Consider the following 16,929-nt stretch of genomic DNA (forward strand, 5'->3'; position numbering starts at 1 on the left):
TTAGAAGCATTCAAAACAGAAAAGAAAAACCTACAGAATCTAGCTGCATGCTTGCAGCTTTCCGTCTCTAACAAAAACGAAACTACCTTGCTCACATTCTCAGACAGACTGCTCTCCAGAGAGAGCTCAGCCCCCACAGAGCACAGATCAAAGGAAAATGCCCGGGTCATGTGGGCAGTGCACCCAGTGAATCAGAACGCTTCCTGGAGTGTAAACCTTTGGCTGTCCAGAAGCACAACAGGTGATCCTTAAGGTATTGAGGTCCTGAGCTGTATGGACATACAGTGGAACCTCAGGTTACATACACTTCAGGTTACAGACTCCGATAACCCAGAAATATTACCTCGGTTTAAGAACCTTGCTTCAGGATGGGAACAGAAATTGTGCAGCAGCGGCGGCAGGAGGCCCCATTAGCTAAAGTGGTGCTTCAGGTTAAGAACAGTTTCAGGTTAAGAATGGACCTCCGGAACGAATTAAGTTCTTAACCCAAGGTAGCGCTGTATAGGCTTAATCAGCTAAATTAAGTGGGCCCAGTGGTGAGGTGCTGTAGAAGTGGGAACAGAGGGAGGCTGCATATTTCATATTTGCACTCGATATTATTATTATTATTATTATTATTATTATTATTATTATTATTATTATTAACAATTATTAATAATAAATTTATTATTTATACCCCGCCCATCTGGCTGAGTTTCCCCAGCAACTCTGGGCGGCTCCCAATCAAGTGTTAAAAACAATACAGCATTAAATATTAAAAACTTCCCTGAACAGGGCTGCCTTCAGATGTCTTTTGAAGATAGGATAGCTGCTTATTTCCTTCACATCTGATGGGAGGGTGTTCCACAGGATGTTCCTCCTTGGGCCCGGGAGCTGGGTTCCTCTCTAACGTTGTCGCTTGCTTGACTCATTTCCTCTGCCCTCCTGCCGACAGCCAACCTCCCCCCAACGCTGGCCAAGTCCCAGGTGAGCAGCGTGCGGAAGAACCTCAAGCTGCACCTGTTGAGCGTCCTCAAGCACCCGGCATCCGTGGAGTTCCAGGCCCAGATCACCACCCTGCTGATGGACCTGGGCACGCAGCAAGCCGAGATCACCCGCAACATGCCTAACCTGAAGGAGCTCCGCAAGCGCCCGCGGGATGATAGTGACCCTGCCATGAAGAAGATGAAGATGGGTGAGCGGGCAAAGGAGGGGCAGGAGCGGTCCGTGGGGAGGGACAGGCTCTTCTCCAAATGCTGTGATGATCCACCAACCGTGCAGTAGCTGCCCCACCACATAAAACACACAAACACTTTCTCTTTTTCTGCTGCAGAGCCAAATCTTGGGGAGGATGACGAGGATAAAGACCTGGAGCAGGTGGCAGCTCCAGTCCCCAAGCCCTCCATCCAAGTCAGCACACAGTCGGACACGGACATCACCGCTGAGTTTCTACAGCCCCTTCTGACGCCAGATAACGTGGCCAACCTGGTAGGTTTAGCTGGCGAAAGGGGCTCTTGGCTGCTCCTCCCTTGAGTGCCGGGAGCGGAGAACCTTTTGCCAAGGGGTCTAGAAAGCCAACGGGGTGGCAGGAGACACAACTTTAGCTTGACCAAAGGGTGATCTTTCTGGAAAAGCCGGAGAGGCACGTGTCCCTTTGCGTAAAGTTAGCCTGGCATGCCTCATCCTTGTGAAAGCTGGATGAGTGGAGGTGTAGGGCAAGATTGGCTTTTTCTTAGGAATAGAAGTGTTTTCCTGCTTGGCTCTGGCACGCCAGGCCCTCTCACCATTTTTCTGCTCCCCAGGTGCTCATCAGCATGGTGTACCTGCCTGAAAACATGCCTGCTTCCTTCCAAGCCACCTATACCCCCGTGGAATCTGCTGGCACTGAGGTCCAGATCAAGCACCTTGCCCGCCTCATGGCCACTCAGATGACAGCAGCTGGGCTAGGGCCAGGTATGCCCTAGTTGCTATGAACTGCTAGCACAGATTGCCCCAATCTCTGGGAGTTTGAGCAATACAGTGTTCTTTGCATTTGCAAGGTTTTGCTTTGTTTTTGCATGGGCCCATAAAGAAAAACTAACTGGGATGCGATGTTTTGTGGGTGTGATTTTGCCAACTGTTCCATAGACAAGGGACATGGATGGCACTGTGATCTAAACCACAGAGCCTAGGGCTTGCCTATCAGAAGGTCAGCGGTTCAAATCCCCACAACGGGGTGAGCTTCTGTTGCTCAGTCCCTGCTCCTGCCAACCTAGCAGTTTGAAAGCACGTCAAAGTGCAAGTAGATAAATAGGTACTGCTCTGGCGGGAAGGTAAACGGCGTTTCCATGCGCTGCTCTGATTCGCCAGAAGCGGCTTAGTCATGCTGGCCACATGACCCGGAAAGCTGTCTGTGGACAGATGCCAGCTCCCTCGGCCAGTAAAGCGAGATGAGCACTGCAACCCCAGAGTTGTTCGCAACTGGACTTAATTGTCAGGGGTCCCTTTACCTTTTACCATAGATACAGCTGAATGGATTTAATTTAGGGGTGAGGGAGTTTTCCTTTCCCTCATGGGCACCCAAAGTGGGCAGAATAATGGGTGTGAGTCTTCTATAGCAGGCTTCACTCCATCCACACAAACGCCAGAGTTTTCAGACATCCTGCAAACAAGAGGCAATTGTCACAGTGCAAGGACACATTCCAGCTAGGCAAAAGCACTCTGGGAGGGCTTGGTGCAGGCCAAGGAGAGCTGGGGCCTGGGGCGAAGGCATGGCTTCAAAAGAGTTCTGTGGGATAGACGAAGAGGGCTGCTTTTGACCCTGGGACTGAGGTTCCTGATCCCTGATTCAGATCCTCAGAATGCTTGTTATTGAGGCTAATGGTCATACATGGTTACCAAGCCCAAACAGTAAAACTGAGCCACATACTGAGGTATCAGCTATACACATTTGCAGCACTCTATTTCAGTTCTTGCTATTTATTTATTTAAGAGGTCTGGGAGCGGTCTCTCTCTACCTGTAAGACAGAAGAGAAGTTTAAAAAGTCACAAGTTAGGGGCAGAGGATGAAGTTTTGCCAGATGATTAATTCCCTCTCCCTTTCTCCTGCAGGTGTGGAGCAAACCAAGCAGGTCAAGGAGTCGCTGAAAGAAGAGAAAATGCTCAAACCGGAAAGCGTGCTGATCAAGCGGCGCTTCTCTGCTCTCAGTACAGGCCAGGCCATTTCTGTGTTGGGAGCCCAGGGCTCTGTCCCCTCTACTGAGTCTGGGGTGCCGCAGACCAAGCGGCGCCCAGAACCGATCATCCCTTCCACTCAGCCCAGGTGAGAGCCAGCAACACCTCTTTGTCCTTTGAGGTTGAGAGGGAGAGAGAGAGAGGTTTCAGTTAAAGAACAATTAACAGGCAGGTCATGAGACAAATGATAAACACCGTTTGGGAAAGGGCCAAACACATAACATAAAAGGAGTTTATCAAGGTTGCAGCGTGGTCCTAAATTTACAAGACTATCTAGTTATAGAGAAATCAACGAAAATGGGAGACCTGTCAGAAAAAGTTGGGATGATTTCTTCCCATTCACCTCAGCTGTCATATCCTTTCTCGTCTATCTAGATTGTAAGCCCTCTAGGGACCGGGAACTGGCCTCTCGCTTTGTCTCTATTTAAAAGCACCCTGTATGTGGATGGAGCTACACAAAAAACTAACGTATTCTCTCCAGCTGGTGGCCACTGTGGTCTCCCTGCTGCTCTCCTGGGCTGGTTGTACACAAGAAGGCATGTGCTTTGAGCAACCAGCTCTCGCGGGAGCAGTCTCCTTTTTTGCAAATCCCCTCCCGAGTGGCCGCTCAGCTTCTGTTTCCAGCTGCTGGAAGATCCCCAACTTTCGTGAACTTGTGTCCTTACTCTGTTTCCAATTCCCCTGCATAATGGCAAAGGTTTTCCCCAAATCCTTGCAAAGAAGACATGGGGCATTGGCTGGATAAAGCACCCTCTTCGCTTGAACTTTTTCTCTGCCTGCCCTTCAGAGGCTGATGTTGTTTTCCTTTCTCCCGCCTGCTTCTTCCCAGGTTGGCCGGTGCCACCGGCCGCAAGAAGATTTTCCGCCTGAGCGACGTGATCAAGCCTCTCACGGACGTGCAGATGGACAAGCTGAAGCTGGCGGCTGTGAAGCGGATCCTGTGCTCCGAGAAGGCCGTGGCCTGCAGCGGGGCTGCCCACGTAAGTGTCTCCTGCAGCCTTGTCATGGTGGGACCCTGGTTGGGTCCAGCATCTCTGCCTCACCTTCGCCAACTTCCTTCTTTCGCAGGCCCGGGTGAAGATCCTCTCTTCTCTGGTGACCCAGTTCGAGGTCCCTCTCAAGAGCGAAGTCCTGACCTTCATCCTGGACGACATCCGCAACCGCCTGGACCTCGCCTTCGCCTGGTTGTACCAGGAATACAATGCCTACCTGAGCCAGTACCCCTCTGGCTCGCTCGACAACTACGACGAGTGTCTCATCGGCCTGCTCTCCGGTCTGCAGGAGAAGCCGGACCAAAAAGATGGGTGGGTACCTGGGGGCCTTGTTGAGGTGTGTGGCAGGGTGAGGTTTAGGGACACAAAACCTCCCCTTTGATTATTTGATCTCCCCTTTAGCCCTGTGACTGCCAGGCATCTTGAGAGCAAGATGGGTAAGCTACTAAACACACCCCAATATAAGCTATGGTGACCCAAGTAAAGCCCCCCCCCCCAGAATATTTCAAAGCATTTATCATCATAAACATTTTGTAAACATACAAATTTTCTTCTTGACTTCCCACCCCTCCTTTCCTAATGTTTTGGGGTTTTTTTTACTCCTTTTTATTAGGTGTTTTCTAACGCATATACAGTGGTGCCTCGCAAGACGAAAAGAATCCGTTCCGCGATTCTCTTCATCTAGCGGTTTTTTCGCCTTGCGAAGCAAGCCCATTGACGGCTTAGCGGCTTAGCGCTATTAGCGGCTATTAGCGGCTTAGCGGATAAGCAGATAAGCGGCTTAGCGGCTTAGAAAAAGGGGGGGAAGGGGGGAAAAGTCGGAAAAACTCGCAAGACATTTTCGTCTTGCGAAGCAAGCCCATAGGAAATTCGTTTTGCGAAGCACCTCCAAAACGGAAAACCCTTTCGTCTAGCGGGTTTTTCGTCTTGCGAGGCATTCATCTTGCGGGGCACCACTGTATTTTTATTGTCTAAACCCTGCTACCATAAAACTTTTGTTAATCTACTGCTTATATTTCAAATCCTGCCCTTGACTTGATAGGTTGTTGATATTTTGATAGGTAATCCATCCGGGCTCTCTTTTCCTCCTTAGACACTTTGTCATTATGTCCTCTTAGTTTTGGAAGTTAATGTTACCATATTCCATCAGTTTCATAAGCCATCCCTCCTTATCCCTCATTTCCATTTCTACTTCTGTGCATATAAAGTTCACCCAAGGTAAAACTCAATGGCGCCAATCTGAATAATAATAATAAAATTATTATTTGTACCCCACCCATCTGGCTGGGTTACCCCAGGCACTCTGAGCTGCTTCCAACACAATATGAAAACACAATAAAACACCTAGCATTGAAAACTTCCCTGCCTGCAGGTTTCTTCTTAATGTTATGTAGCCATTTGTCTCCTTGACATCTTAACAGTTAAATTAGCACCGTCTCCGTGCTGGGGACTGGAGAGGGAAGCGGAGCGTAGTGGTTCAGTCCTTGCCCCACAGCTCCTACAAGACAGGCCTGTGGCCACAAGTTCCTTACGGTTGTGGAATATTCTGGTGGAGCCAGTGAAACACGGAAGAACTTGGAACATCAAAATCTGCTCTTTTAAATCGGGGCTTGTTCAAAGAACCAATTCTCTCGTACAAGTTTTAATCAATTTCTAATATGCAGAGGAATAAGATTAAGGCTAGAGAAGGGGGGAAAGCATGCATACTTTGTTCTGAGATGGAGCACGTTGGCACGGCAGCTTTTTAGAAGAGGCCTGGACTGAGCAGGGGGAAACACATGTTTTAAGTTCTTCCTTTTTGAAAATGGTTGTTTTAGGGCTTCCATTAAAAAAACCATAATCAAATCCTGCTGCCTGATATTGTTTAGGAGCATCTGTTAGAGGTGATTTTTACTCAAATAAGGATGCTATCATAAAACCTGAGAAGTGGGAAGAAGAGGTTCTTGCACTCCTCCATCCTTTTCTGGTTCTAGCCCTTGGAATGCTTTCCTGTGGGGACCACAGGACTGTAAAGGCCACCAACTTAAAATGTTGCATCCCTAGTTATAAAATAATACAGTGGTGCCCCGCAAGACGAATGCCTCGCAAGACGGAAAACTCGCTAGACGAAAGAGTTTTCCGTTTTGGAGGTGCTTCGCAAAACGAATTTCCTATGGGCTTGCTTCGCAAGACGAAAATGTCTTGCGAGTTCCTGCAGGTTTCTTTTCCTCCCCCCCCCCCTTTTTCTAAGCCTCTTATCCGCTAAGCCGATAAGCCGCTAAAAACCGCTAATAGCGCTAATCCGCTAAGCCGCCAATGGGCTTGCTTCGCAAGACGAAAAAACCGCTAGACGAAGAGACTCGCGGAACGGATTCTTTTCGTCTTGCGAGGCACCACTGTAGTTATTTCTGATTTTTTTCCTCCAAGTTCCTGGCTGTGACCAAGGCTTTTTCTGTTGTTGTTGTTTTGCCTCACACAGGATCTTTACCAAGGTGGTACTTGAGGCCCCACTGATCACTGAGAGTGCCCTGGAGGTGATTCGGAAGTACTGCGAAGATGAGGTGCGTCCCTAATAAGATACCAGCTGGGGTTCATTTTAGAGCTCCCTCCATAGCCTTAGAAGGTTGCAAGGAAGGAAACACTGCTGAAGCACCGGGGTCTGGCCAGCATAGTATGCTTGACACGTTTTAGGGCAATTATAAAAGGCATTCCTAGCAGTAATCCTACCCCAAACTAGAAGAAATGCAACGAAAGCTTCTGGGGCCTACAAAAATAGGCTGCTGGATTGGCTATTCTGACCTTGCCTCCTTCCTTCCAACTCGCTCCTGTTTCACAAAAGCATCCCTGCGAAGTTGTCCAAAGGTTGGCACATAGTTATGGCTTGTTGGAAACAGCATGTGGATTGCCCGCCCCCCCCCCCTGGCTGCAGTTTAAAAGTTTAAACATTTTACACTGTTACTCTTCCCCCTGACAGCCTCCCTGGGAATCTGTTCCGGGAGTCCATTTGAGTCCCAGAACTGTTTGAAAACCAAAGCGCTGCTTCTTATTGGCGGCAGGAGCTTCCTGCACTCAATCAGAAGCTGCGTAAGCTGCGTTGTACAGTGGTACCTCGGGTTAAGTACTTAATTCGTTCCGGAGGTCCGTTCTCAACCTGAAACTGTTCTTAACCTGAAGCACCACTTTAGCTAATGGGGCCTCCCACTGCCGGAGCACAATTTCTGTTCTCATCCTGAAGTAAAGTTCTTAACCTGAAGCACTATTTCAGGGTTAGCGGAGTCTGTAACATAAAGCGTATGTAACCTGAAGCATATGTAACCCGAGGTACCACTGTATGTTAGACTTCCAAAAAACATTCGCAAACCGGAACACTTCCGGGTTTGTGGTGTTTGGGAGCCGATTTGTTTGGGAGCCAAGCCATTTGACATCCAAGGTACCACTACACACACACACACACTGCACATGCTCAGAGCTTCTTTTGCCACTCTCCTGCAGAGCCGGACGTACCTGGGCATGTCGACGCTTCGGGACCTGATCTTCAAGCGCCCGTCGAGGCAGTTCCAGTATCTGCATGTTCTCTTGGATCTCAGCTCCCACGACAAGGACAAGGTGAGCCTTAAGCCTGTCTCTCTGGTGCTGTGGTGTGGTCTGAGCAATGCAGCTGAAATAAGCTTGCAAGCTAACTGACCAGGGTGCCTGCAGGACTGCCTCTTCTTACATGAACCTGCCTAGCTACAGTGGTGCCTCGCAAGATGAAAATAATCCGTTTCGCGATTCTCTTCGTCTAGCGGTTTTTTCGTCTTCCGAAGCAAGCCCATTGACGGCTTAGCGGATTAGCGCTATTAGCGGCTTTTAGCGGATAAGCGGCTTAGCGGCTTAGAAAAGGGGGGGGGAGGGGAAAAAAAACGCAGGAACTCGCAAGACATTTTCGTCTTGCGAAGCAAGCCCATAGGAAATTCGTTTTGCGAAGCACCTCCAAAACGGAAAACCCTTTCGTCTAGCAGGTTTTCCGTCTTGCGAGGCGTTCGTCTTGCGGGGCACCACTGTACTAAGATCACCCTCAGAGGCATGGCTCTGTGTCCTCCTGCTTATACAAAGTAAGCTGGGTGGTGACTAGAGGGCCTTTTCAGCTGTGGCACCTTGACTTTGGAATCTCTTGAAGAGATGGCCTAGTGCCATCTATATTATCACTTTGGTTCCTGCCGAAAGAAGAGACTGGGGTGGGGTGGGGTAAGAGGTTAATCTAGCCCAGCAGCATGTCCTTGTTGACATTTTCATTACACTTTAAGGAACAGACATGGGATTGTTACGTGTCACATGTCTGTTTACATTCCAACACAGTATGCTGGGATCTATCGTTATGTATAGCTTTTGCTTTTAGCTCCTCTCTCTGAGACGACATGAGAGAGAGACGACATGTTTCTTTGTCCTGATTTATGATTAATAAATCTGTAGTTGTAGTATTCTTCCACAAGCCTCACGCCTATTCTGTGTGCGCTGATAGTGTGCCCTGGCTCTCAAGCCTGGGCTGCTGATTTACGTCGGAGCAGAGGTTGATGGGTCTTCGCAGCGGGACAGCTGGAAGGAGACGACCCAGCCAGGGCTAGCCAGCTGGCCTCCTGGCCCTCTGCATGTCAACAGTCCTCACAGTGACCAATGAGATGCACCTGGGAAACATGCAAGCAGGACACCAGTGCAACAGGCCTTTTAAATTTTGTTGCACGCTGGAATACGTAACTGCTTGCTGTGATTTGTTGAATGGATTTTACAATGGTGTTATGGGAGTGGACCAGTGCTGGGCAATAGAGAGTGGACTTGGTGGTACTTTGAACCGCTTTGGGGGCATTGAGCCCTTAGAAAAAGGCTACATCCCTAGCTGATCTAGGTGACTGAGGGCCTTGGTGATGCCCGTACGTTTTCTGTCTCCAACCCTCTTAAAATTCTTTTGCTTTTGCTCTCCTTTCGGGGAATGTCTGCTCTGGAACTTGCTCACAGTGGGAACAAGAACCAAAGAACACTAGGGCTCATCCAGGCTTCCTTTTGTGCTGCATTTCTAGGCACGGATCCATGCTTTAAAGCATCATGTCAGAGTGCTCCCCGTCGTACCCTTTCTCTGCAAAACCTGCTCTTTACCATTGAATCAGAGCAAAAGGCAACCTGCAGAAAACCCGAGTTGCTCTTTGTTCCTGTTCAGCACGAAAGAGTGGCTTTTTGCAGGGAAAGTCCCCAGGGGTGGGGCAGAAAGTAAGTGTGGAAGAGCCTTTAAAAATAATCTCAAATTTGTAGTTGGTTTTTAAAACATCCTTGGGATTCCTGAAGCTTTCTAATGCACTGTCAAATGACCCATCCTTTGCCGCCCCTGCCTCCCATCTCAGGTTCGCCAGCAAGCGCTGCTATTCATCAAGCGGATGTACGAGAAGGACCAGCTGCGGGAATACGTGGAGAAGTTTGCACTGAATTATTTGCAGCTCCTGGTCCACCCCAATCCTCCCTCTGTTCTTTTTGGCGCAGACAAAGATACAGGTAACTGGGCCGCACCATGTCCAGTTGTGTCCGTGAGCCTTGGCCAAAAAAGAGTGTTAGAAAAAGCCCTATCAAAAGCCCTTTAAAGCCCTATACGGCTTAGGACCCTCGTACCTACGGGACCGCCTCTCCTGGTATGTCCCACAGAGGAACTTACGGTCTTCAAATAAAAACACCTTGAAGGTCCCAGGCCACAGAGAGGTTAGGCTATCCTCAACTAGAGCCAGGGCTTTTTCGGCTGCGGCTCCAATCTGGTGGAACGCTCTGTCACAAGAGACCAGGGCCCTGTGGGACTTGACATCTTTCCACAGGGCCTACAAGACAGAGCTGTTCCACCAGGCCTTTGGTCAGGGCGCAGCCTGACTCCCTCCTTTGGCAATCTTTACAGAACTTAAGCTTATGGTTGCCATCAATTGGATTTTAATTAATTTTTATAATGAAATGTTTTTAGAATGTTGCACTATTTTAGTGTTGTTAGCCGCCCTGAGCCCGGCTTTGGCTGGGGAGGGTGGGATATCAATAAAATTTATTATTATTATTATTATTATTATTAGGGGCAAAACAATCCCCATCACCAATTAGAAAGTGTCACGTGTGAAACTGCTTCCTGTATGGAGCCTTCACCGTAAGGCAAAGCAGTGTGTGTGTTCTGAACCTCTGGGATAGCTCAGTCCGTAGAGCACGAGACCCTTGATCTCAGGGTTGTGGGTTCGAGCCCCACATTGGGCAAAGATTCCTGGTTGCAGGGGGTTGGACTAGATGACCCTGTGGTTCCTTCCAACTCTACAATTCTGTGGTTCTATATGTGACGGGTGATGACGTACGCTTTCCCCCATGCTCAAATGGCGTCCCATGTAAAAGAAGCTTTTCTAGGTTTATGGCTTTCCCTCTTTTAAGTTAAATTTATACAACAGGAAGTCCAAAAGAAGATCTTTCCCATTTCACAGCTCTGTTTCCCTAGTTGTGAATGGCAAGGAGCTGGAGGAATGGCAGGCGAAAGTGATTGACTTTATGGGATTGGCAGAAATGACCGGCAGAATCCGTGACCAAGAGAAAGAGACTGTGGAAGAAGATTGGAAGAAATTTAAGATGTATCTTAAGAATTATTATAAAACTGAGGAGTGTTAAAATGCTGAGGGAAAAGAAGACGTAGAATTGCAGCGATAATTGGGTTTAAAATTTAGGGTGGAATAGAGAAAGAGGACGAATTTATATTTAATTGGGCAAGATAGGTTGCTGAATAATGGTACTAAACTAAGGATGCAAAAAGGGAAAGGTATGGGGAAGTCTGGGAAAAGAGGGTTATGAAAATAAGGTTATGAAAATATGAGTTTTTTGTTTGTCTGTTTTTTGTTGTTTTTTGTTTCTGTTAAAAAATTGGAAATTAATAAAAATCTTTATAAAAAAAAAAAAAAAGGAGCCTGTCCCTGTGAGATGTGGCACTCTGCATAATCTTTGGCGCCCGCTCTCTTTCTTCCCAACCCTCTTTTTGCCTTGCAGAGGTGGCTGCTCCCTGGACAGAAGAGACCATCAAGCAATGCCTCTATCTCTACTTGGCCCTCCTTCCCCAGAACCACAAACTGATCCATGAACTGGCGTCTGTATACACGGAGGCCATTGCCGACATCAAGCGCACTGTCCTCAGGGTTATTGAGCAGCCTGTGAGTCGGCTAGAGAGGGGTACTGGGTGGTCCACCACAGGGGCAAACGAAGGCGTTGTGACACCCGGGGCTGCAAACCACTACGTACGGCGCATGTGCGGCGCCGCTATATACAGTGCATGTGTTGTACGCAGCGCTGCCGCACATGCTCTGTACATAGTGGCTTGGTGGCGGCGGCGCTCCAGCGCTGTACAGACAGTGCCAGGATCCTCTGCTTGTGGCTGCAGAGGATCCTCCGCGGCTATAGCAGCAATGGAGGGATCCCACCGCTGTCAGTACAGTTCTCAAGCAGCACCGGTGGCAAACCACTATGTACAGCACATGTGTGGCATTGTTACGTACAGTGCATGTATGCGACACCGCACATGCGCTGTACATAGCGGTTTGCCACCGGCGCCGGGATCCTCTGCTCGTGGCTGCATCCACAAACGGAGGATCCTCCACATGCAATGGCTGTGGCGGTGCGATGGCTGTTCACGCTGCCGTGGGGTGTCTTCTTGTCACCCCCCAGACATGGGACCTGCCCCCTGTTGCGATGCCACTGGTCCACCATCGTTCTTTATACTGTATTGGCCTGAATATGAGCCACACCCACAAATAAGCCGCACCTTTAAAATTTGGCGGCTTGGTGGGACTGGCAGAATCCGAGACCAGGGAAAAGAGTCGGCAGAAGAAGATTGGAAGAAGTTTAAAGACTACTTGCAGAAATACTGTAAAATTAAGGAATGCTAGAAGGATGTTGGATAGTAATTAAGTGGTTTTCAGCTGTAATGCTTAAGAGATAGAAATTAAGGTTTTGAGATAAGTAAAAGATCTAATGGTGAGGATTTGCTGATCGAACAATTTAAACTGGAATATAAGAAAGGGCGGTATGAGGAGGTCTGGAAAGTAAGTTAAAAGAAAATAAGTAAATGGAATTTATATGTGGGTTTTTTTTCCTCTTCTTTTTCTCTTTTTTAACTGTTTTTACTTTTTGTATTTTTGTTTTTTCTTCTTTTTTTTGTTATAATGTATTAACTTTGAAAACTTTAATAAATATCTTAAAAAAATAAAAAAATAAAATTTGGCGGCTTGGGAACTGCGCACAGGATGGGTGCCGTTGTCCTGCACTCCTGCGCTGTTCTCTGCGGGGGGAGGGGGAGCCACGCCACTTTGCCAGCGTTCTGACAGCTCAGGGGAGGCTTGGGAGTGGCAGGCAGGCTGGGTGCCGTTGCCCCGTGCTCTTTTCCTCCCCGCGCTCCTGGGCTGCTTCCTGGGAGTGGGGAGCCGCATAAGGTCGCGGCGTAAGGTCGCGAATATAAGCCGCACTTTAACTTTTCACAATCGGAATTTGGGGGGGGGGGAAATAGCGTGGCTTATATTCGGGCCGATACAGTAGATGGCTCTCCTTTCCGCATGTTCGTATCCCCCACCCCACCCCAGAAACCATCCTTTTGTTTATTTTTTCCTATCGCTTCCAGATCCGTGGGATGGGGATGAATTCCCGGGAGCTGCTCAAGCTGGTTAAAAACTGCCCCAAAGGTGCAGAGACCCTGGTGACCCGCTGTCTGCACAGCCTGACGGACAAAGGTACAGTTACTTCAGCGTTTATATTTAGGTGCTGTCCGATACAAAGGCCTCACGGTGGCTCATGGCAACTCCACGCAAGTAGTTGCTTTTGATAAATGCTGTGGAACTGGGATATGGGCTATGCAAAGCAGTCCAAGCTTGAGAGTTGCTGTTCAGTCACACAATCTAACGTGATTTTCTCTACTTAGTTCCCCCCTCTCCGGAGCTTGTGAAGCGAGTTCGAGATCTGTACAACAAGAGGCTCCCGGACGTCCGGTTCCTTATCCCTGTCCTCAATGGTTTGGAGAAGGTATTTTCTGAGGCTCAGTTGGAGGCTTGCTGGTGATCCGCAATACTTCTCCCCCCACCCGCTCTCCCTGCCAATATTATCTTGGTCTTGAGCCTTTTTAGTTGACATTTTCAACGTGCAGGCTATTTGGAAACTAGCAGCCTTGTCCTTGGCTCAGGAATTCAAAGAAACCCCCCAAATAAGTGCAGTTTTGAAAAGCCTAGCCTGTCATCTGGATTCAAAATGGCATGCCATTGTATCCAGACACAGAAAAAAATCTGCTCCTTGATTTTGCGAGCCGCCATGGGCAGTTGGGCACGATATCTCAAGAGGTGTCCAAGCACATAGCAGACAAACAGTTTTCCTAAAAGTACAGTAGATGAAGGAAGGACAGCCAACACGTAACATGTTGTTGTTGTTTAGTTGTTTAGTCGTTTAGTTGTGTCCGACCCTTCGTGACCCCCTGGACCAGAGCACACCAGGCACTTCTGTCTTCCACTGCCTCCCGCAGCTTGGTCAAACTCATGCCGGTAGCTTTGAGAACACTGTCCAACCATCTCGTCCTCTGTCGTCCCCTTCTCCTTGTGCCCTCCATCTTTCCCAACATCAGGGTCTTTTCCAGGGAGTCTTCTCTTCTCATGAGGTGGCCAAAGTCTTGGAGCCTCAGCTCCACGATCTGTCCTTCCAGTGAGCACTCAGGGCTGATTTCCTTCAGAATGGAGAGGTTTGATCTTCTTGCAGTCCATGGGACTCTGAAGAGTCTCCTCCAGCACCAGAATTCAAAAGCATCAATTCTTCGGTGATCAGCCTTCTTTATGGTCCAGCTCTCACTTCATGTCGTAATATGTCGGGATTTAACATAACGTGTCGGGATTTAAAACAGCTCTTCCTTCTTACCGATGTGTGCACTTTAGTGAATCCAGTGCAGACTTAAAAGTTGGTGGAACAGAAGTTGGGGAAACGAGGATTGTGCAAATGAGAGAGCTTAGAGGTTTACAGTTAAGTCTCCTCTCCCTTGGGTGCTGATGTGGAGGAGTTAATCCAGAGGGAAACTTCATAAGACGTGGGGATTGAGAAGAGGCTTAAAGGACGAGAGGGAGCCCTACTTGAGTGGCAGAGATGAGGGGAGCAGTGGGGAAGATGGCACAAGGATGGGAATGCGGGAAAAGGACCCCAGAGATTACCAATGGAGGAGACAGCTTCTGTGTGCTCTCTAGCAATTTGCAGGAAGGATTCCATGTCCCTGCTGCTTCTATTAAGTATCCCTGAGTATGCCTCTTCTCTGTTTGTGGTGCCTCATACCCTATGGGGGCTCTCTCCTCTGGGGGTGTGGTCAAGTGTGATGTGCATTCTTGCATTTCCTTTCCAGAAAGAGGTGATCCAGGCCCTGCCGAAGCTCATCAAGCTGAATCCCATTGTTGTGAAGGAGGTTTTCAACCGCCTGTTGGGAACACAACATGGTAGGGATCCTGGCCACATGGGGACCTTGAGTTTTCCGTGGCTTCTTGGGGGTTCTCTCAAAAGGGTGTCCTGAGGCTGTGGGGAGAGAGGTTTGCACGGTTTGGGAGGGATCAGCGGACTGGCTGGCTTTACCGTCCCCTCTGTCAGTGGCTGATCTCTTCATTGGCATCGATTCCGACAGGTGAAGGCAACTCGGCAGTTTCTCCTCTGAATCCTGGGGAGTTGTTGATTGCCCTCCACAACATCGACTCCACCAAGTGTGACATGAAGTCCATCATCAAAGGTAAGGGAGAATTCAGTTGCTTGTTTAGAATCCTCCTAGCATTTCTCCTGTTCTTTTTGTTCAATATTTTGGGCTGCAAAAAAACCCCACCCTTTCAAGACACAATGGTTAAATTTCCCCATACATTTTTCCATTCGCGAAATTACATCCATAGAGGAAATTCGTATACTTGAACTGGCTGCAAGTGCTGGAGTTTATTTTGCATCCAAATTTGCGAATGGGATCCATTCCGGAGGTCTGGCCGCATCCCGAGGAATTCGCAACCGGGGGAGCTGTTTCTGCACATGCGCGCAGCGCGTAAAGCGCTTTTGCACATGCGCGCACAGCGAATCCCGGAAAAATACTTCTGAGTTTGCTGCATTTGCATCCTGAAAGATATGCAATCAGAGGTGTGCATCTCTAAAGGTACCACTGTACATCTATTTGGAAGCATGGAGTAAAGCTTCTCCCCTTAAGCAGATGTGGGGAACCTTCGGCCCTCTAGATGTTGCTGAACTATAACTCCCATTACTTGCTTACTGGGGCTCATGGGAACTGTGGTTCAGCAACACCTGCAGAGCCAAAGGTTTCCCCACTCCTGTCGTGAAAGAATGGGCAGCTTTTGACCTCTGGTGTTCCCCTGCCCCCGTCCCTGTTACCTTGTGGCAGCTGCTCTGAGTTTTCTGCCGCAGCAGTTGCAGCAGCTGATCTTCCCCATTTCCCTGCTTGCAGCCACCAACATGTGCTTTGCTGAGCGCAACGTTTACACGTCTGAGGTGCTGGCCGTGGTGATGCAGCAGCTCATGGAGCAAAACCCGCTGCCCATGCTCCTTATGCGGACCGTGATCCAGTCACTGACAATGTACCCACGCCTGGGCGGCTTCGTCATGAACATCCTCTCCCGACTCATCTTGAAGCAGGTGAGAATTGTCAGGAGCTCAGTCTACACTTGAGTAGGACCCTGGCAGAGACACATGCCCGACTGGCATGTTCCCTCCCTCCTGAGCGATCGTTCGGGAGCTTCAAAAGCTTTCTTCTGCCCAAACATCACAGTGACTGATGCCAACTGACACTGGCACACTTGGGGATCTGCAGAGTTTGCGCATCTCGCGTAACAGACCTCAGCAACTCAGCATTTTAGCTAATCTATTTACATATAAACACACACAGAGCACTGCAACATGGTTCCTGTTCTCTCTAGCATCAGACAGCAAAGAGAAAAAATAAAGGACAATAATCCCACTTCACGGAACACAGTAATACAAACATCCTGTCTCTGTCACTTCCCACTTTGTGGAGTCAAAACATATACCGTCATGTGAAAGACAACAATCCCATGACTGCAATCATGGAGCAGGAATTCTAACAAGGAGGACGTGGGAGAGACCTGCCTTTCTCCTCTGCAGCCAGGTTCCCGTCGTACTTTGCCTCTTGCAATCATTGCTGCAGAGGGCAGCACTTCTGGGCAACGTGGCCACCCTTCTCAGGGAACTGCTTCAGCGGATTCACTCTATTGGGGGCAGAGGGAGGTCTCTTACTGCATGGCTGATTCTTCGCCATCCCACAGAAACAAAAATATCTCCCAAGACTGGGAGGAACAGCCCAGCACACAAGATATTATAAGAAGGTGGCCAGTGGCCTGTCAAGTCCAGCATCCTGGTCTCACAGTGGCCAACCAGATGCCTGTTGGAAACCCACAAGCAGGATCTGAGAACAGGATCCCTCCTGTGGCTTCTTTGTTTAGTCGTGTCCGACTCTTTGTGACCCCCTGGACCAGAGCACGCCAGGCCCTCCTGTCTTCTGCTGCCTCCCGCAGTTGGTCAAACTCATGCTGGTAGCTTCGAGAACACTGTCCAGCCATCTCGTCCTCTGTCGTCCCCTTCTCCTTGTGCCCTCCATCTTTCCCAGCATCAGGGTCTTTTCCAGGGAGTCTTCTCTTCTCATGAGGTGGCCAAAGTCTTGGAGCCTCAGCTCCACGATCTGTCCTTCCAGTGAGCACTCAGGGCTGATTTCCTTCAGAATGGA

The 16,929-nt window shown here is 48.9% G+C and overlaps 1 protein-coding gene across 1 annotated transcript in view; it reads left to right on the forward strand.

Annotated features, from left to right (window-relative positions):
* SYMPK (symplekin scaffold protein) overlaps positions 1-16,929 on the forward strand; it is a 30,618-nt gene that overhangs the window by 8,147 nt on the left and 5,542 nt on the right. The window contains exons 9-23 of the mRNA XM_079985287.1: positions 935-1,174; positions 1,313-1,467; positions 1,782-1,932; positions 3,070-3,280; positions 4,022-4,172; positions 4,261-4,496; positions 6,643-6,724; positions 7,656-7,769; positions 9,536-9,683; positions 11,184-11,344; positions 12,805-12,913; positions 13,102-13,202; positions 14,551-14,641; positions 14,824-14,925; positions 15,637-15,824. Coding sequence (XP_079841413.1) covers positions 935-1,174; positions 1,313-1,467; positions 1,782-1,932; positions 3,070-3,280; positions 4,022-4,172; positions 4,261-4,496; positions 6,643-6,724; positions 7,656-7,769; positions 9,536-9,683; positions 11,184-11,344; positions 12,805-12,913; positions 13,102-13,202; positions 14,551-14,641; positions 14,824-14,925; positions 15,637-15,824 — 2,240 coding nt within the window. The remainder of the gene's footprint in view (positions 1-934; positions 1,175-1,312; positions 1,468-1,781; positions 1,933-3,069; positions 3,281-4,021; positions 4,173-4,260; positions 4,497-6,642; positions 6,725-7,655; positions 7,770-9,535; positions 9,684-11,183; positions 11,345-12,804; positions 12,914-13,101; positions 13,203-14,550; positions 14,642-14,823; positions 14,926-15,636; positions 15,825-16,929) is intronic.

The sequence above is a fragment of the Podarcis cretensis genome (genome assembly GCF_951804945.1).
Source record: "Podarcis cretensis genome assembly, chromosome: 8".
Taxonomy (NCBI): domain Eukaryota; kingdom Metazoa; phylum Chordata; class Lepidosauria; order Squamata; family Lacertidae; genus Podarcis; species Podarcis cretensis.